At 49.9% G+C, this 22500-nt stretch overlaps 1 protein-coding gene across 1 annotated transcript in view; it reads right to left on the bottom strand.

The window, feature by feature from the left end:
- LOC116958301 (solute carrier family 2, facilitated glucose transporter member 1-like) overlaps positions 1-22500 on the bottom strand; it is an 84162-nt gene that overhangs the window by 11300 nt on the left and 50362 nt on the right. The window contains exons 5-9 of the mRNA XM_076056406.1: positions 17377-17501; positions 13816-13931; positions 10368-10530; positions 2278-2465; positions 475-579 (exon numbers count right to left, since the gene is read on the bottom strand). Coding sequence (XP_075912521.1) covers positions 475-579; positions 2278-2465; positions 10368-10530; positions 13816-13931; positions 17377-17501 — 697 coding nt within the window. The remainder of the gene's footprint in view (positions 1-474; positions 580-2277; positions 2466-10367; positions 10531-13815; positions 13932-17376; positions 17502-22500) is intronic.

The raw sequence follows: 22500 nt of genomic DNA, 5'->3' as shown, positions 1-22500 counted from the left end.
GTGTTGGTGGTTGTGGTGGTGGTTGTGGTGTTGCTTGTGGTGGTGGTTGTGGTGGTGATTGTGTTGGTGGTTGTGGTGTTGGTGTTGTTGGTTGTGTTGGTGTTGTTGTCGTGTTGGTGGTTTGTGATGTTGGTGGTGGTGGTTGTGGTGTTGGTGGTAGTGGTGGTGTTAGTGGTGGTGGTTGTTGTGTTGGTGTTGGTGGTTGTGGTGTTGGTGTTGGTGGTGGTGGTTGTTGTGTTGGTGTTGTTGGTTGTGGTGTTCGTGGTGGTGGTTGTGGTGGTGTTGGTGGTGGTGGTTGTGGTGGTTGTGGTGTTGTTGGTGGTGGTGTTGTTGTTGGTGGTGGTGTTGGTGGTGGTGGTTGTGTTGTTGGTGTTGTTGTTGGTGTTGTTGGTTATGGTGTAGTTGTTGTTGTAGGTGTTGTTGTTGTTGGTTGTTGTGGTGTAGGTGTAGGTGTTGTTGTTGTTGTTGACGTACCGAGACCACGGTGAAGGCGACATTCACCACCCCGGCCCCGATGGTGGCGTAGCCGGGGTGCTGGACACCAGCAGCTGTGAACATCTTGGTGGAGTAGTAGAACACCTGCACACACACACACATATACACATACACACATACATACATACACACATACACATATATATACACACATACATGCACACACACACACACATACATACACACATACACACACACACATATATACATATATACACATACACACACATACATACACACACACATACACACACACATACATACACACATACATACATACACACACACAGTCACACACACATATACATACACACACACATACACACATACATACACACATACACATATATATATATACACACATACATGCACACACACACACATACATATACATATATACACATACATACACACACATACATACACACACATAATACACATACATACACACATAATACACATACATACACACACACATACACATATATACATATACACACATACACATATATACATATATATACATATACACACATACATACACACACACATACATATATATACACATATACACAAACATACACACATATACACACAGACACATACACACATATACACATACATACACACACATACATATACACATATACACACATACATATACACATATACACACATACATACACACATATACACACAGACACATACACACACATACATACACATACATACACACACATACATACACACACACACAGTCACACACACATATACATATACACACACATATACACATACATACACACACATACACACACAGATACATATACACACACATATACACACACATACACACACATACATATACACACACATACACACATACACATATACACACACATACACACACACATACATATACACACACATATGCACACACATACACACACACATATACACACATATACACATACATATACACACACATACATACACACATACACACGTATATACACATACACACCACCCACACGGCCAACGTGAACCCCACCCACCCACACTCCCACCCACACGGCCACCGTGGACCCCACCCACCCACCCACACAGCCACCGTGAACCCCACCCACCCACCCACACCACCACCGTGAACCCCACCCACCCACACCCACCCACCCACACCACCACCGTGAACCCCACCCACCCACACCCACCCACCCACACGGCCATCGTGAACCCCACCCACCCACACCCACCCACCCACACGGCCATCGTGAACCCCACCCACCCACACTCACCCACCCACACGGCCACCGTGAACCCCACCCACCCACCCACACAGCCACCGTGAACCTCACCCACCCACACGGTCAACGTGAACCCCACCCACCCACCCACACGGTCACCGTGAACCCCACCCACCCACACGGCCACTGTGAACCCCACCCACCCACCCACACGGTCACCGTGAACCCCACCCACCCACACGGCCACCGTGAACCCCACCCACCCACCCACACTGCCACCGTGAACCCCACCCACCCACCCACACGGCCACTGTGAACCCCACCCACCCACCCACACCCACCCACCCACACGGCCAACGTGAACCCCACCCACCCACACCCACCCACCCACCCACACTGCCACCGTGAACCCCACCCACCCACCCACACGGCCACCGTGAACCCCACCCACCCACACCACCCACCCACCCACACCACCCACACCACCCACACCACCCACCCACCACCACCCACCACCACCCCCCCCAACCAGCGTTACCGCGTTGATGCCGGAGAATTGCTGTGAGAGATGTAGCACTACAGCGATGAGCAGGGGCTGCCGGAAGGCTCTGGAGGCGAACAGATGTCGCACGGACACGCGCCGCTCCGACATCATCTGTCGGAACTCATCCTTCATGTCGCCCACCTCGTCCTGCACCTCGTCAGTGCCACGAAGCTTCTGTAGCTCTGTGGGGGGGGGTGTGGGTGGGTGTGTGGGTGTGGGTGGGTGTGGGTGTGGGTGGGTGGGGATGGTGATGGTGACTGCCTCGCCTGGTGTACACTCTGTGTGTGTGTGTACACTGTGTGTGTGTGTACACTGTGTGTGTACACTGTGTGTGTGTGTGTACACTGTGTGTGTACACTGTGTGTGTGTGTGTGTACACACTGTGTGTGTGTGTGTACACTGTGTGTGTGTGTGCACACTGTGTGTGTACACTCTGTGTGTGTACACTGTGTGTGTGTGTACACTGTGTGTGTGTGTGTACACACTGTGTGTGTGTGTGTACACTGTGTGTGTGTACCGTGTGTGTGTGTGTACACTGTGTGTGTGTACACTGTGTGTGTGTGTGTGTACACTGTGTGTGTGTGTGTACACACTGTGTGTGTGTACTGTGTGTGTGTACACTGTGTGTGTGTACTGTGTGTGTGTGTACACACTGTGCGTGTGTGTGCACACTGTGTGTGTACACTCTGTGTGTGTACACTGTGTGTGTGTGTACACTGTGTGTGTGTGTACTGTGTGTGTGTGTACACTCTGTGTGTGTGTGTGTGTACACACTGTGTGTGTGTTCTGTGTGTACTGTGTGTGTGTACACTGTGTGTGTGTTCTGTGTGTACTGTGTGTGTGTACACTGTGTGTGTGTGTACACTGTGTGTGTGTGTGTACACACTGTGTGTGTGTGTGTGTGTACTGTGTGTGTACACTCTGTGTGTGTGTGTACACTGTGTGTGTACTGTGTGTGTGTGTACTGTGTGTGTGTACACTGTGTGTACTGTGTGTGTGTACACTCTGTGTGTGTGCACACTCTGTGTGTGTACTGTGTGTGTGTACACTGTGTGTGTGTGTGTGTACACTGTGTGTGTGTGTACGGTGTGTGTGTGTGTACACTGTGTGTGTGTGTGTACACTCTGTGTGTGTGTGTGTACACTGTGTGTGTGTGTGTGTACACTGTGTGTACACTGTGTGTGTGTACACTGTGCGTGTGTACACTGTGTGTGTGTACACTCTGTGTGTGTGTATACACTGTGTGTGTACTGTGTGTGTGTGTACACACTGTGTGTGTGTGTACACTGTGTGTGTGTGTACACTGTGTGTGTACACACTGTGTGTGTGTGTACACACTGTGTGTGTGTGTACACTGTGTGTGTGTACACTGTGTGTGTGTGTACAATGTGTGTGTGTGTGTACACACAGTGTGTGTGTGTACACACTGTGTGTGTACACTGTGTGTGTGTACACTGTGTTTGTGTGTGTGTACACTGTGTGTGTGTACACTGTGTGTGTGTACACTGTGTTTGTGTGTGTGTACACTGTGTGTGTACACTGTGTGTGTGTGTACACACTGTGTGTGTGTGTACACTGTGTGTGTGTACACTGTGTGTACACTGTGTGTGTACACTGTGTGTGTATACTGTGTCTGTGTGTGTGTACACTGTGTGTGTGTGTGTACACTCTGTGTGTGTGTGTGTACACTGTGTGTGTGTGTGTGTACACTGTGTGTACACTGTGTGTGTGTACACTGTGTGTGTGTACACTGTGTGTGTGTACACTCTGTGTGTGTGTATACACTGTGTGTGTACTGTGTGTGTGTGTACACACTGTGTGTGTGTGTACACTGTGTGTGTGTGTACACTGTGTGTGTACACACTGTGTGTGTGTGTACACACTGTGTGTGTGTGTACACTGTGTGTGTGTACACTGTGTGTGTGTGTACAATGTGTGTGTGTGTGTACACACAGTGTGTGTGTGTACACACTGTGTGTACACTGTGTGTGTGTACACTGTGTTTGTGTGTGTGTACACTGTGTGTGTGTACACTGTGTGTGTGTACACTGTGTTTGTGTGTGTGTACACTGTGTGTGTACACTGTGTGTGTGTGTACACACTGTGTGTGTGTGTACACTGTGTGTGTGTACACTGTGTGTACACTGTGTGTGTACACTGTGTGTGTATACTGTGTCTGTGTGTGTGTACACTGTGTCTGTGTGTGTGTACACTGTATGTGTGTGTACACTGTGTGTGTGTGTGTACACTGTGTGTACACTGTGTGTGTGTGTACACTGTGTGTGTGTACACTGTGTGTGTGTGTACACTGTGTGTGTGTGTACACACTGTGTGTGTGTGTACACTGTGTGTGTGTACACTGTGTGTGTGTGTACACACTGTGTACACTGTGTGTGTATGTACAGTGTGTGTGTACCGTGTGTGTGTGTACACTGTGTGTGTGTGTGTACACTGTGTGTACACAGTGTGTGTGTGTACACACTGTGTGTGTACACTGTGTGTGTGTACACTGTGTTTGTGTGTGTGTACACTGTGTGTGTGTACACTGTGTGTGTGTACACTGTGTTTGTGTGTGTGTACACTGTGTGTGTACACTGTGTGTGTGTGTACACACTGTGTGTGTGTGTACACTGTGTGTGTGTACACTGTGTGTACACTGTGTGTGTACACTGTGTGTGTATACTGTGTCTGTGTGTGTGTACACTGTGTCTGTGTGTGTGTACACTGTATGTGTGTGTACACTGTGTGTGTGTGTGTACACTGTGTGTACACTGTGTGTGTGTGTACACTGTGTGTGTGTACACTGTGTGTGTGTGTACACTGTGTGTGTGTGTACACACTGTGTGTGTGTGTACACTGTGTGTGTGTACACTGTGTGTGTGTGTACACACTGTGTACACTGTGTGTGTATGTACAGTGTGTGTGTACCGTGTGTGTGTGTACACTGTGTGTGTGTGTGTACACTGTGTGTGCGTACACTGTGTGTACACTGTGTGTGTACACTGTGTGTGTGTATACTGTGTCTGTGTGTGTGTACACTGTGTCTGTGTGTGTGTACACTGTGTGTGTGTACACTGTGTGTGTGTACACTGTGTTTGTGTGTGTGTACACTGTGTGTGTACACTGTGTGTGTGTGTACACACTGTGTGTGTGTGTACACTGTGTGTGTGTACACTGTGTGTACACTGTGTGTGTACACTGTGTGTGTATACTGTGTCTGTGTGTGTGTACACTGTGTCTGTGTGTGTGTACACTGTATGTGTGTGTACACTGTGTGTGTGTGTGTACACTGTGTGTACACTGTGTGTGTGTGTACACTGTGTGTGTGTACACTGTGTGTGTGTGTACACTGTGTGTGTGTGTACACACTGTGTGTGTGTGTACACTGTGTGTGTGTACACTGTGTGTGTGTGTACACACTGTGTACACTGTGTGTGTATGTACAGTGTGTGTGTACCGTGTGTGTGTGTACACTGTGTGTGTGTGTGTACACTGTGTGTGCGTACACTGTGTGTACACTGTGTGTGTACACTGTGTGTGTGTATACTGTGTCTGTGTGTGTGTACACTGTGTCTGTGTGTGTGTACACTGTATGTGTGTGTACACTGTGTGTGTGTGTGTACACTGTGTGTACACTGTGTGTGTGTGTACACTGTGTGTGTGTGTACACTGTGTGTGTGTGTACACACTGTGTGTGTGTGTACACTGTGTGTGTACACTGTGTGTGTGTGTACACACTGTGTACACTGTGTGTGTGTGTACACTGTGTGTGTACCGTGTGTGTGTGTACACTGTGTGTGTGTGTACACTGTGTGTGCGTACACTGTGTGTGTGTACAATGTGTGTGTGTGTGTACACACAGTGTGTGTGTGTGTACACTGTGTGTACACTGTGTTTGTGTGTACACTGTGTGTGTACACTGTGTCTGTGTGTGTGTACACTGTGTCTGTGTGTGTGTACACTGTATGTGTGTGTACACTGTGTGTGTGTGTATACTGTGTGTGTACACTGTGTGTGTATACTGTGTGTGTGTGTGTACACTGTGTGTGTACACTGTGTGTGTGTGTGTGTACACTGTGTGTGTGTGTACACTGTGTGTGTGTGTACACTGCGTGTGTGTACACTGTGTGTGTGTGTGTACACACAGTGTGTGTACTATGTGTGTGTGTACACTGTGTGTGTACACTGTGTGTGTGTACTGTGTGTGTACCGTGTGTGTGTACACTGTGTGTGTGTACACTGTGTGTGTGTACATACTCTGTGTGTGTACACTGTGTGTACACTATGTGTGTGTGTGTGTGGGTACACTGTGTGTGTGTACATTATGTGTGTGTGTACACTGTGTGTGTGTGTACACTATGTGTGTGTACTATGTGTGTGTGTGTACTATGTGTGTGTACACTGTGTGTACACTGTGTGTGTGTGTACACTGTGTGTGTACTATGTGTGTGTACACTGTGTGTACACTATGTGTGTACACTGTGTGTGTACACTGTTTGTAGTGTGTGTACACTGTGTGTGTGTGTACACTATGTGTGTACTATGTGTGTGTACACTGTGTGTACACTATGTGTGTACACTGTGTGTGTACACTGTGTGTAGTGTGTGTACACTGTGTGTGTGTGTACACTATGTGTGTACACTGTGTGTGTACACTATGTGTGTACTATGTGTGTATATATGTGTGTGTGTATATGTGTGTGTACACTATGTGTGTGTGTGTGTGTACACTGTGTGTACACACACATATACACTGTGTGTATATGTGTGTGTGTATATGTGTGTGTGTGTACTATGTGTGTGTATGTGTGTGTACACTATGTGTGTACTATGTGTGTGTACACTGTGTGTGTGTACTATGTGTGTGTGTACACTGTGTACACACACACTATGTGTGTGTATGTGTGTGTGTACTATGTGTGTACACTATGTGTGTACTATGTGTGTATATGTATGTGTGTGTGTGTACACTATGTGTGTACTATGTGTGTATATATGTGTGTACTATGTGTGTGTATATGTGTGTACTGTGTATATGTGTGTGTGTACTATGTGTGTGTACACTATGTGTGTACTGTGTGTATATGTGTGTACTGTGTGTATATGTGTGTACTGTGTGTACTATGTGTATATGTGCGTGTATATGTGTGTACTATGTGTGTGTGTGTACACTGTGTGTACACTACGTGTGTGTACACTATGTGTGTACTATGTGTATATATGTGTATGTGTGTGTACACTATGTGTGTACTGTGTGTACACTATGTGTGTACTATGTGTGTATATGTGTGTACTGTGTGTATATGTGTGTGTGTACTATGTGTGTACACTATGTGTGTACTATGTGTATATATGTGTATGTGTGTGTACACTATGTGTGTACTATGTGTATATGTGTGTACTATGTGTGTACTATGTGTGTGTATATATGTGTGTACTGTGTGTACACACACACTATGTGTGTATATGGGTGTGTGTACTATGTGTGTATATATGTGTGTACTATGTGTGCATATGTGTGTATGTGTGTGTACACTATGTGTGTACTATGTGTATATGTGTGTACTGTGTGTACACACACACTATGTGTGTATATGTGTGTGTGTACTGTGTGTGTATATATGTGTGTACTATGTGTGCATATGTGTGTATGTGTGTGTACACTATGTGTGTACTATGTGTATATGTGTGTACTGTGTGTACACACACACTATGTGTGTATATGTGTGTGTGTACTGTGTGTGTGTACACTATGTGTGTACACTGTGTGTATATGTGTGTGTGTGTGTATATATATGTGTGTACTGTGTGTACACTGTGTGTACACTGTGTGTACACTATGTGTGTGTGTGTACACTGTGTGTACACTACGTGTGTGTACTATATGTGTGTACTATGTGTGTGTGTGTTTGTGTATATGTGTGTACTATGTGTGTGTATATGTGTGTACTATGTGTGTACACTATGTGTACTGTGTATATGTATGTGTGTACTGTGTGTACACTATGTGTGTGTGTATATATGTGTGTACTATATGTGTGTATATGTGTGTATATATGTATATGTGTGTATATATGTGTGTACTATGTGTGTGTACACTATGTGTGTGTGTATATGTGTGTGTGTACTATGTGTGTACACTATGTGTGTGTATATGTGTGTGTGTACTATGTGTGTGTACACTATGTGTGTACTATGTGTGTGTACACTATGTGTGTGTGTATATGTGTGTGTGTACTATGTGTGTGTACACTATGTGTGTACTATGTGTGTACACTATGTGTGTATATGTGTGTGTGTACTATGTGTGTGTACACTATGTGTGTACTATGTGTGTACACTATGTGTGTATATGTGTGTGTGTACTATGTGTGTGTACACTATGTGTGTGTGTATATGTGTGTGTGTACTATGTGTGTGTACACTATGTGTGTACTATGTGTGTACACTATGTGTACTGTGTATATGTGTGTATATGTGTGTACTGTGTGCACACTATGTGTGTGTGTGTACGCTGTGTGTACACTGTGTGTACACTATGTGTGTGTGTGTACACTGTGTGTACTGTGTGTACACTATGTGTGTACTATGTGTATATGTGTGTGTGTACTATGTGTGTGTACACTATGTGTGTACACTATGTGTGTGTACTGTGTATATGTGTGTACTATGTGTGTACTATGTATGTGTATATGTGTGTATATGTGTGTACTATGTGTGTGTACACTATGTGTGTACACTATGTGTGTGTACTGTGTATATGTGTGTACTATGTGTGTACTATGTATGTGTATATGTGTGTATATGTGTGTACTATGTGTGTGTATATGTGTGTATATGTGTGTACTGTGTGTACACACACACTATGTGTGTATATGTGTGTGTGTACTGTGTGTGTGTACACTATGTGTGTACACTGTGTGTATATGTGTGTGTGTGTGTATATATATGTGTGTACTGTGTGTACACTGTGTGTACACTGTGTGTACACTATGTGTGTGTGTGTACACTGTGTGTACACTACGTGTGTGTACTATATGTGTGTACTATGTGTGTGTGTGTTTGTGTATATGTGTGTACTATGTGTGTGTATATGTGTGTACTATGTGTGTACACTATGTGTACTGTGTATATGTATGTGTGTACTGTGTGTACACTATGTGTGTGTGTATATATGTGTGTACTATATGTGTGTATATGTGTGTATATATGTATATGTGTGTATATATGTGTGTACTATGTGTGTGTACACTATGTGTGTGTGTATATGTGTGTGTGTACTATGTGTGTACACTATGTGTGTGTATATGTGTGTGTGTACTATGTGTGTGTACACTATGTGTGTACTATGTGTGTGTACACTATGTGTGTGTGTATATGTGTGTGTGTACTATGTGTGTGTACACTATGTGTGTACTATGTGTGTACACTATGTGTGTATATGTGTGTGTGTACTATGTGTGTGTACACTATGTGTGTACTATGTGTGTACACTATGTGTGTATATGTGTGTGTGTACTATGTGTGTGTACACTATGTGTGTGTGTATATGTGTGTGTGTACTATGTGTGTGTACACTATGTGTGTACTATGTGTGTACACTATGTGTACTGTGTATATGTGTGTATATGTGTGTACTGTGTGCACACTATGTGTGTGTGTGTACGCTGTGTGTACACTGTGTGTACACTATGTGTGTGTGTGTACACTGTGTGTACTGTGTGTACACTATGTGTGTACTATGTGTATATGTGTGTGTGTACTATGTGTGTGTACACTATGTGTGTACACTATGTGTGTGTACTGTGTATATGTGTGTACTATGTGTGTACTATGTATGTGTATATGTGTGTATATGTGTGTACTATGTGTGTGTACACTATGTGTGTACACTATGTGTGTGTACTGTGTATATGTGTGTACTATGTGTGTACTATGTATGTGTATATGTGTGTATATGTGTGTACTATGTGTGTGTATATGTGTGTATATGTGTGTACTGTGTGTACACTATGTGTGTACACTATGTGTGTACTATATGTATGTGTGTACTGTGTATATGTGTGTGTACTGTGTGTCCACACCGTTACGGGCAAGTGCCTCCTGGTTGCGATTGATGAGCAGAAACCGCGGGCTCTGGGCACAGGCCGTCAGCAAAGCGGCCTGCATGAGGGCCGGCAGGCCAGTGAGAGCCAGCAGGTAGGGCCAGCCTCTTGCTGTGCCCAGCAGCACGTCCAGGCCCAGCACCTGTAGTAGTGGGGGGTAGTGGGGGGTAGTGGGGGGTAGTGGGGGGTAGTGGTGAGAGCCAGCAGGTAGGGCCAGCCTCCTGCCGTGCCCAGCAGCACGTCCAGACCCAGCACCTACAGTAGTGGGGGGTAGTGGGGGGGTAGTGGGGGGTAGTGGTGAGAGCCAGCAGGTAGGGCCAGCCTCCTGCTGTGCCCAACAGCACGTCCAGACCCAGCACCTGTAGTAGTGGGGGGTAGTGGGGGGGTAGTGGGGGGTAGTGGTGAGAGCCAGCAGGTAGGGCCAGCCTCCTGCCGTGCCCAGCAGCACGTCCAGACCCAGCACCTACAGTAGTGGGGGGTAGTGGGGGGTAGTGGGGGGTAGTGGTGAGAGCCAGCAGGTAGGGCCAGCCTCCTGCCGTGCCCAGCAGCACGTCCAGACCCAGCACCTGTAGTAGTGGGGGGTAGTGGGGGGTAGTGGGGGGTAGTGGGGGGTAGTGGTGAGAGCCAGCAGGTAGGGCCAGCCTCCTGCTGTGCCCAGCACCACGTCCAGACCCAGCACCTACAGCAGTAGTGGGGGGTAGTGGGGGGTAGTGGGGGGTAGTGGTGAGGGTCAGCAGGTAGGGCCAGCCTCCTGCTGTGCCCAGCAGCACGTCCAGGCCCAGCACCTACAGTAGTGGGGGGTAGTGGGGGGTAGTGGGGGGTAGTGGGGGGTAGTGGGGGGTAGTGGTGAGAGCCAGCAGGTAGGGCCAGCCTCCTGCTGTGCCCAGCAGCACGTCCAGACCCAGCACCTGCAGCAGTAGTGGGGGGTAGTGGGGGGGTAGTGGGGGGTAGTGGTGAGAGCCAGCAGGTAGGGCCAGCCTCCTGCTGTGCCTAGCAGCACGTCCAGACCCAGCACCTGTAGTAGTGGGGGGTAGTGGGGGGTAGTGGGGGGGTAGTGGGGGGTAGTGGTGAGGGTCAGCAGGTAGGGCCAGCCTCCTGCTGTGCCCAGCAGCACGTCCAGACCCAGCACCTGTAGTAGTGGGGGGTAGTGGGGGGTAGTGGGGGGTAGTGGGGGGTAGTGGTGGTGGTGAGGGTCAGCAGGTAGGGCCAGCCTCCTGCTGTGCCCAGCAGCACGTCCAGACCCAGCACCTGTAGTAGTGGGGGGTAGTGGGGGGTAGTGGGGGGTAGTGGGGGGTAGTGGTGGTGGTGAGGGTCAGCAGGTAGGGCCAGCCTCCTGCCGTGCCCAGCAGCACGTCCAGACCCAGCACCTGTAGTAGTGGGGGGTAGTGGGGGGTAGTGGGGGGTAGTGGGGGGTAGTGGGGGGTAGTGGTGAGGGCCAGCAGGTAGGGCCAGCCTCCTGCCGTGCCCAGCAGCACGTCCAGGCCCAGCACCTGTAGTAGTGGGGGGTAGTGGGGGGTAGTGGGGGGTAGTGGTGAGGGTCAGCAGGTAGGGCCAGCCTCCTGCTGTGCCCAGCAGCACGTCCAGACCCAGCACCTACAGCAGTAGTGGGGGGTAGTGGGGGGTAGTGGGGGGGTAGTGGGGGGTAGTGGTGAGGGTCAGCAGGTAGGGCCAGCCTCCTGCTGTGCCCAGCAGCACGTCCAGGCCCAGCACCTGTAGTAGTGGGGGGTAGTGGGGGGTAGTGGGGGGTAGTGGGGGGTAGTGGTGAGGGTCAGCAGGTAGGGCCAGCCTCCTGCCGTGCCCAGCAGCACGTCCAGACCCAACACCTGCAGCAGTAGTAGTGGGGGGTAGTGGGGGGTAGTGAGTTAGTGGGGGGGTAGTGGTGGTGGTGAGTTAGTGGGGGGTGGTGGTGGTGGTGAGTTAGTGGGGGGTAGAGAGAGAGGGGGTAGAGAGAGAGGGAGAGTGGGTAGAGAGAGAGAGTAGAGAGAGAGAGGGGTAGAGAGAGATGGGGGTAGAGAGAGGGGGTAGAGAGAGAGGGGGTAGAGAGGGGCTAGAGACGGGGTAGAGAGACAGGGGGTAGAGAGGGGGTAGAGAGAGGGGGTAGAGAGACAGGGGGTAGAGAGAGAGGGGGTAGAGACAGAGGGGGTAGAGAGGGGCTAGAGACGGGGTAGAGAGACAGGGGGTAGAGAGGGGGTAGAGAGAGAGGGGGTAGAGAGAGAGGGGGTAGAGACAGAGGGGGTAGAGAGGGGCTAGAGAGAGAGGGGATAGAGAGAGAGGGGGTAGAGAGAGAGGGGGTAGAGACAGAGGGGGTAGAGACAGAGGGGGTAGAGAGAGAGGGGGTAGAGAGAGAGGGGGTAGAGACAGAGGGGGGTAGAGAGAGAGGGGGTAGAGAGGGGGTAGAGAGGGGGTAGAGAGAGGGGGGGTAGAGAGAGAGGGGCTAGAGAGGGGGTAGTGAGGGGGTAGAGAGAGGGGGTAGAGACAGAGGGGGTAGAGAGAGAGGGGTAGAGAGAGAGGGGGTAGAGAGAGAGAGGGGGTAGAGACAGGGGGTAGAGAGAGAGGGGGTAGAGAGAGAGGGGGTAGAGAGAGAGGGGGTAGAGAGAGAGGGGTAGAGAGAGAGGGGGTAGAGAGAGAGAGAGGGGGTAGAGACAGGGGGTAGAGAGAGGGGGTAGAGAGAGAGGGGGTAGAGAGAGAGGGGGTAGAGAGAGGGGCTAGAGAAGGGGTAGAGAGAGAGGGGGTAGAGAGAGAGAGGGGGTAGAGACAGAGGGGGTAGAGAGAGAGGGGGTAGAGAGAGAGAGGGGTAGAGAGAGAGGGGTAGAGAGAGAGGGGGTAGAGAGAGAGAGAGGGGGTAGAGACAGGGGGTAGAGAGAGGGGGTAGAGAGAGAGGGGGTAGAGAGAGAGGGGGTAGAGAGAGGGGCTAGAGAAGGGGTAGAGAGAGAGGGGGTAGAGAGAGAGAGGGGGTAGAGAGAGAAGGGGTAGAGAGAGAGGGGGTAGAGAGAGGGGTAGAGAGAGAGGGGGGTAGAGAGAGGGGGTAGAGAGAGAGAGGGGGTAGAGACACACGGGGTAGAGACAGGGGGTAGAGACACAGGGGGTAGAGAGAGAGGGGGTAGAGAGAGGGGCTAGAGAAGGGGTAGAGAGAGAGGGGGTAGAGAGAGAGAGGGGGTAGAGAGAGGGGGTAGAGAGAGAGGGGGTAGAGAGAGAGAGGGGTAGAGAGAGGGGGGGGTAGAGAGGGGGTAGAGAGAGAGGGGGTAGAGAGAGAGAGGGTAGAGAGAGAGAGGGTAGAGAGAGGGGCTAGAGAGGGGGTAGAGAGAGAGGGGGTAGAGAGACAGGGGGGGTAGAGAGAGAGGGGGTAGAGAGAGAGAGGGTAGAGAGAGGGGCTAGAGAGGGGGTAGAGAGAGAGGGGGTAGAGACAGAGGGGGTATCGATCCCCGACCTGTGCAATGAGGATCCCAATGACCACCCCCAACTGGTGGAGGGTTCCCAGTGCCCCTCGAAGACTTGTGGGGGCGATCTCGCCCACGTACATGGGCACCAGGCCAGAGATCAACCCTGCATACACACACATAGATACATACACACACATAGATACATACAGACACACATATAGATACATAGATGCATACACACATATAGATACATACACACACAGACACACACACACAGATACACACACGGAGATACACAGATACACACACAGAGATACACACACACAGATACATACATAGATACATACACACAGATACATACATAGATACATACACACATAGATACACACATAGATACATATACACAGAGATACATAGAGACATACACACATATAGATACATACACACAGAGATACATATACATAGATACATACACACATATAGATACATACACACAGATACACACACAGAGATACACAGATACACACAGAGATACATACACACATATACATACATAGATACATACACACAGAGATATATAGATAGATACATATACACATATAGATACATACACACACAGATACACACACAGAGATACACACACAGATACACACATACATAGATACATACACACAGAGATACACATATACATACACACACATAGATACATACACACAGAGATACATACATACACACAGATACATACACACACAGATACACACACACAGATACACACACAGAGATACACAGATACACACACAGAGATACATACACACAGATACATACATAGATACATACACACAGAGATACACAGATACATACACACACATAGATACATACACACAGAGATACATACACACACAGAGATACACAGACACACACACATAGATACATACATACATACACACATATAGATACACACACGGAGATACACAGATACACACACAGAGATACATACACACAGATACATACATAGATACATACACACAGAGATACACAGATACATACACACACATAGATACATACACACAGAGATACATACACACACAGAGATACACAGACACACACACACACATAGATACATACATACATACACACATATAGATACATACACACATATAGATACATACACACAGAGATACATAGATACATACACACACATAGATACATACACACACACGGAGACTTGTGGGAGCGATCTCGCTCACGTACATGGGCACCAGGCCAGAGATCAACCCTGCACACACACACACATACACACATAGATACATACACACATATAGATACATACACACATAGATACATACACACACAGATACACACACAGATACACACAGAGATACATACACACAGAGATACATAGATACATACACACATATAGATACATACACACACAGATACACACACACACAGATACACACACATAGATACATACACACAGAGATACATATATACATACACACACATAGATACATACACACAGAGATACATATATACACACACATAGATACATACACGCACAGACACGCACAGACACAGACACACATATACATATACACAGATACATACATATATACATACATAGATACATACACACAGATATATAGAAACATACACACATATACATACACACACAGATACATACATAGATACATACACACACACACGCACAGACACACACACAGACACACACACACAGACACACAGACACATACACATAGATACATACACACACAGACACACACAGACACACACACACACAGATACATACACACACACTCACATAGATACATACACACAGAAACATACACGTAGATACATATACACACCGATACATACACAGCTACAGATACACACACGTAGATACATACACACAGATACATACACAGACACAACAACAACCGCCATTCGCCACTAAGTGGCGGTGACGTCACCACGACGCTTGTGCCAGGCCATGTGCACCTTGAGGCCACGTGAAGTGTCGAACGCCCGCTGGCAGGAGGTCACGGGGCAGACCCAGCAGGTGCCACGGGTCGACTGACTGAGATGACTGGCTGATGCACCACCTGTGCCCCCTACTGTGCCAACCTGCTGTGCTTTAGCCACCCGGCGCTCCGCTCGTTGTTGTGAGCGTCGCTCCTCCGCCCTCCGCTGTTGTTGGAGGGCGACTGCCTCCAACTGCCCAGTAGCATCCTTCACGAGCCTCCTCCACAGAGGCCGATCTTGACACCGCTGGTACCAGTCATCGGCAAGTCCACTCAGCTCCACGTCCTCCTGTACCACATCACTCCATCTCTTCTCTAGCCCATGCCGCGCCCGCTTAGCCCCCTCAATCCGGCCGAACAAAAGCTGTTTCGGCATGCGGTGGCTGGGCATGCGGGCTACATGACCCAGCCATCGCAGCCTTGCCCGCCGGAGGAGCTCACCGATGGGACCTTGCCCAGATCTTTCGAGGATTTGTGAGCTCCTCACACAATCCATGAGTATGGGTCTCTGTGGGTCTCTATGAGTATGGGTCTCTGTGGGTCTCTATGAGTATGGGTCTCTGTGGGTCTCTATGAGTATGGGTCTCTGTGGGTCTCTATGAGTATGGGTCTCTGTGGGTCTCTATGAGTATGGGTCTCTGTGGGTCTCTATCAGTTTGGGTCTCTCTGGGTCTCTATGAGTATGGGTCTCTGTTGGTCTCTGTGGGTCTCTGTGAGTCTCTGTGTGTGTGTGTCTGTGCGTTTCTGTGTGTGTGTATCTATGCGTATGTATTTATGCGTGTGTATCTATGTGTGTGTATGTGTTTCTGTGTGTGTATCTGTGTGTGTATCTGTGTATACATCTGTGTGTATCTATGTGTGTGTATGTATATGTGTGTGTATCTGTGTGTGTGTCTGTGTGTGTATGTCTGTGTGTATGTGTGTATGTGTATATGTATCTATGTGTGTGTGTACCTGCGTGTGTATGTATCTGTGTGTGTATCTGCGTGTGTGTATCTATGTGTAGGTATCTATGTGTGTGTCTGTGTGTGTGTCTGTGGGTCTATGTGTGTGTGTCTATGTGTGTGTCTGTGTGTGTGTGTCTGTGTGTGTGTGTGTGTGTCTGTGTGTCTGTATGTGTGTGTGTCTGTGCGTCTATGTGTGTGTCTGTGTGTGTCTGTGTGTGTGTGTGTGTCTAGGTGTGTCTATGTATGTGTCTGTGTGTCTGTGTGTGTGTGTGTGTCTGTGTGTGTGTCTGTGTGTCTAGGTGTGTCTATGTATGTGTCTGTGTGTGTCTGTGTTTGTCTGTGTGTCTGTGTCTGTGTGTGTCTGTGTGTGTCTGTGTGTCTAGGTGTGTCTGTGTGTCTGTGTGTGTCCGTGTGTCTGTGTGTCTGTGTCTGTATCTGTGTGTATCTGTGTGTGTCTGTGTCTGTGTGTGTCTGTGTGTCTGTGTGTGTCTGTGTGTCTAGGTGTGTCTGTGTGTCTGTCTGTGTGTGTGTCTGTGTCTGTATCTGTGTGTGTGTCTGTGTGTGTGAGAGTGGCGGTAGCGGCGGTAGCGGTAGCGGCGGTAGCGGCGGTAGTGGTGGTGGATGAGAGATTCCTCACCGCAGTAGACACCGATGATGAGACGTCCAAGAATCACCATCTCAAAGGACCTCGCTACCCCCGAGCAGCCCATGAGGACGGCAGCAATCAGCGCGATCACGTTACAGCCCAGCATGGAGTTCCTCCTACACACAGACAAAGGTCCCCCAGGTAGCCTTAGCAGATTGTAGGGGCAAGTGCTGTCAGTAGTAGCAGCACTTACACACAGACAAAGATCCCCCGTGTAGCCTTAACAGACGGTAGGGGCAAGTGCTGTTAGTGGTAGTGAGTAGCAGCACCTACACACAGACAAAGATCCCCCGTGTAGCCTTAACAGACTGTAGGGGCAAGTGCTGTTAGCGAGTAGCAGCACCTACACACAGACAAAGATCCCCCAGGTAGCCTGTAGCAGGCTGTAGGGGCAAGTGCTGTTAGTAGTAGCGAGTAGCAGCACCTACACACAGACAAAGATCCCCCGTGTAGCCTCTAGCAGGCTGTAGGGGCAAGTGCTGTCAGGAGTAGCGAGTAGCAGCACCTACACACAGACAAAGATCCCCCGTGTAGCCTCTAACAGACTGTAGGGGCAAGTGCTGTTAGCGAGTAGCAGCACCTACACACAGACAAAGATCCCCCAGGTAGCCTCTAGCAGGCTGTAGGGGCAAGTGCTGTCAGTAGTAGCAGCACCTACACACAGACAAAGATCCCCCGTGTAGCCTCTAGCAGGCTGTAGGGGCAAGTGCTGTCAGTAGTAGCAGCACCTACACACAGACAAAGATCCCCCGTGTAGCCTCTAGCAGGCTGTAAAGGCAAGTGCTGTCAGTAGTAGCAGCACCTACACACAGTCAAAGATCCCCCAGGTAGCCTCTACCAGGCTGTAGGGGCAAGTGCTGTTAGCGAGTAGCAGCACCTACACACAGACAAAGATCCCCCGTGTAGCCTTAACAGACTGTAGGGGCAAGTGCTGTCAGTAGTAGCGAGTAGCAGCACCTACACACAGACAAAGATCCCCCAGGTAGCTTCTAGCAGGCTGTAGGGGCAAGTGCTGTCAGTAGTAGCACCTACACACAGACAAAGATCCCCCGTGTAGCCTTAACAGACTGTAGGGGCAAGTGCTGTTGGCGAGTAGCAGCACCTACACACAAAGATCCCCCGTGTAGCCTCTAGCAGGCTGTAGGGGCAAGTGCTGTTAGTAGTAGCAGTACCTACACACAGACAAAGATCCCCCAGGTAGCCTCTAGCAGGCTGTAGGGGCAAGTGCTGTCAGTAGTAGCAGTACCTACACACAGACAAAGATCCCCCGTGTAGCCTCTAGCAGGCTGTAGGGGCAAGTGCTGTCAGTAGTAGCAGCACCTACACACAGACAAAGATCCCCCGTGTAGCCTCTAGCAGGCTGTAGGGGCAAGTGCTGTCAGTAGTAGCAGCACCTACACACAGACAAAGATCCCCCGTGTAGCCTCTAGCAGGCTGTAGGGGCAAGTGCTGTCAGTAGTAGCAGCACCTACACAGACAAAGATCCCCCGTGTAGCCTCTAGCAGGCTGTAGGGGCAAGTGCTGTCAGTAGTAGCAGCACCTACACACAGACAAAGATCCCCCGTGTAGCCTCTAGCAGACTGTAGGGGCAAGTGCTGTCAGTAGTAGCGAGTAGCAGCACCTACACACAGACAAAGATCCCCCGTGTAGCCTCTAGCAGGCTGTAGGGGCAAGTGCTGTCAGGAGTAGCGAGTAGCAGCACCTACACACAGACAAAGATCCCCCGTGTAGCCTTAACAGACTGTAGGGGCAAGTGCTGTTGGCGAGTAGCAGCACCTACACACAGACAAAGATCCCCCGTGTAGCCTCTAGCAGGCTGTAGGGGCAAGTGCTGTTAGCGAGTAGCAGTACCTACACACAGACAAAGATCCCCCAGGTAGCCTCTAGCAGGCTGTAGGGGCAAGTGCTGTCAGTAGTAGCAGTACCTACACACAGACAAAGATCCCCCGTGTAGCCTCTAGCAGGCTGTAGGGGCAAGTGCTGTCAGTAGTAGCAGCACCTACACACAGACAAAGATCCCCCGTGTAGCCTCTAGCAGGCTGTAGGGGCAAGTGCTGTCAGTAGTAGCAGCACCTACACACAGACAAAGATCCCCCGTGTAGCCTCTAGCAGGCTGTAGGGGCAAGTGCTGTCAGTAGTAGCAGCACCTACACAGACAAAGATCCCCCGTGTAGCCTCTAGCAGGCTGTAGGGGCAAGTGCTGTCAGTAGTAGCAGCACCTACACACAGACAAAGATCCCCCGTGTAGCCTCTAGCAGACTGTAGGGGCAAGTGCTGTCAGTAGTAGCGAGTAGCAGCACCTACACACAGACAAAGATCCCCCGTGTAGCCTCTAGCAGGCTGTAGGGGCAAGTGCTGTCAGGAGTAGCGAGTAGCAGCACCTACACACAGGCAAAGATCCCCCGTGTAGCCTTAACAGACTGTAGGGGCAAGTGCTGTTGGCGAGTAGCAGCACCTACACACAGACAAAGATCCCCCGTGTAGCCTCTAGCAGGCTGTAGGGGCAAGTGCTGTTAGCGAGTAGCAGTACCTACACACAGACAAAGATCCCCCAGGTAGCCTCTAGCAGGCTGTAGGGGCAAGTGCTGTCAGTAGTAGCAGTACCTACACACAGACAAAGATCCCCCGTGTAGCCTCTAGCAGGCTGTAGGGGCAAGTGCTGTCAGTAGTAGCAGCACCTACACACAGACAAAGATCCCCCGTGTAGCCTCTAGCAGGCTGTAGGGGCAAGTGCTGTTAGCGAGCACCTATGAAGGCCGGCAACGGTACACGAGGGGGGTGGGTGGCCAGCAACCACGCCCGACCGCCTTTGTCTCCCCGGTGGCGATGTTTACTACGCATCGCCGCACCAGCTACTCATTCGAGGCTGAGTCGACCTAGGGGAGGCCCGGGAATCGAACCCGTGTCGCCGGGTTAAATAATGTGGGAGCCAGAGGACAATCCCTGTCGCACCCCAAGGTGTACAGGGAATGGCTCTGACTCCCGGCCACGTTAGTTTTACCCGGGCCCGCTCACCATCATGAAGGTGCTTTGATGATCGTGAGCAGAGGGTCAGGTACTCCGAAAGCACGAAGAACGACCCAGAGCCCAGGTCTACTGATATTGCCGCTCGACTGATTCGGAGTGAGACCTCTGCTGTTAAACTGGAGCCGGTCATACGCACACTGCCCAGGTATGGGAAACTCTCCACTCGCTCCACAACTGCCCCATCACCGATTGGGAGTTGTGGGGGTGGAGTGTCCGATGGTACAAAATACCCAGGCAGGTGCTTAGTTTTGGTGGGGCTGATGGTAAGGCCCCACCTCTTAGTGGCACGCTCCAGTCTCAGCAGCAGCGTCTCCAACTCCTCCTCTGAATGTAGCAGCTATTACCAAATCATCAGCATACATAACGTGGTTGAGCAATAGGGAGCCATCTCTTGACCGTACCCGGGCGTCGATCAGCCTCCCATCATATCTGTACCATATGGAGATTCCCCCGGTACAGCTATTGAAGGATTCACGAACTACGTGGTCAAAATAGATGTTAAATAATGTGGGAGCCAGAGGACATCCATGTCGCACCCCAAGGTGAACAGGGAATGGCTCTAACTCCCGGCCACGTTAGTTTTACCCGGGCCCGCTCACCATCATGAAGGTCCTTAATGATCGTGAGCAGAGGGTCAGGTACTCCAAAAGCACGAAGAACGACCCAGAGCCCAGGCCTACTGATGGTATCATAGGGCCTTGACCAGGTCAATAAAGCAGAGATGTAGGTCTTGTTGGAATTCCCTACACCTCTGCTGTAGCAGACCGACAGACAATATGGCACCTACCCACTCGCTCACCCACCCACTCGCTCACTCACTCACCCGCCTACTCACTCACGCATCAAGCCACCTACTCGCCCACCCACCCACCTGCTCCCCCAACCACCCGCTCACCCACCCACCCGCTCACCCGTCCACCCACCCACCCAGCCACCCACCTGCTCATTCACCCATCCGCTCACCCACCCACCCGCTCACTCACTCACTCACCCACTCACTCATCCACCCACTCGCTCACTCACTCACCCACCACCACCACACCACCACCACCTACTAACCCACCCACCCCCACCACCCACCATCCACCACCCCACCACCACCCCACCACCACCACCATCCCACCACTACCACCACCACCACCCACCACCACCACCACCACCACCCACCACCACCACCACCACCACCACACCCCACCCACCACACCACCACCACCACCACACCCACCACCACCCACCCCACCCACCACCACCATAATCATTACAACCACCATCACCATCATTACAACCACCACCATCATTAACACCACTATAATAATCATCAACATCATCACCACCATCACTACCATCATCATCATTATCACAACCATCAGACCCACCACCACCATCATCACCATCATCATTACAACCACCAACATCACCACCACCATCACTACCATCACCACTATCATTACCACCACTGCCACATTCACCACCACCATCATCACCATCATCATTACAACCACCAACACCACCACCACCACCACCTACTAACCCACCCACCAACCACCCCACCCACCCACCACCACCACCACCACCACCCACCACCACCACCACACCCCACCCACCACACCACCACCACCACCACACCCACCACCACCCACCCCACCCACCACCACCATAATCGTTACAACCACCATCACCATTATTACAACCACCACCATCATTAACACCACTATAATAATCATCAACATCATCACCACCATCACTACCATCATCATCATTATCACAACCATCAGACCCACCACCACCATCATCACCATCATCATTACAACCACCAACATCACCACCACCATCACTACCATCACCACTATCATTACCACCACTGCCACATTCACCACCACCATCATCACCATCATCATTACAACCACCAACATCACCACCACCATCACTACCATTACCACTATCATTACCACCACTGCCACATTCACCACCACCATCATCGCCATCATCATTACAACCACCAACATCACCACCACCATCACTACCATCAACACTATCATTACCACCACTGCCACATTCACCACCACCATCATCACCATCATCATTACA

The sequence above is a fragment of the Petromyzon marinus genome, chromosome 75 (genome assembly GCF_048934315.1).
Source record: "Petromyzon marinus isolate PM22_M1 ecotype Great Lakes invasive population chromosome 75, UKy_Petmar_22M1.pri1.0, whole genome shotgun sequence".
NCBI lineage: Eukaryota > Metazoa > Chordata > Hyperoartia > Petromyzontiformes > Petromyzontidae > Petromyzon > Petromyzon marinus.
Note: the sequence above shows the minus strand (reverse complement) of the source record. Positions and strands in the feature narration are given on the sequence as shown.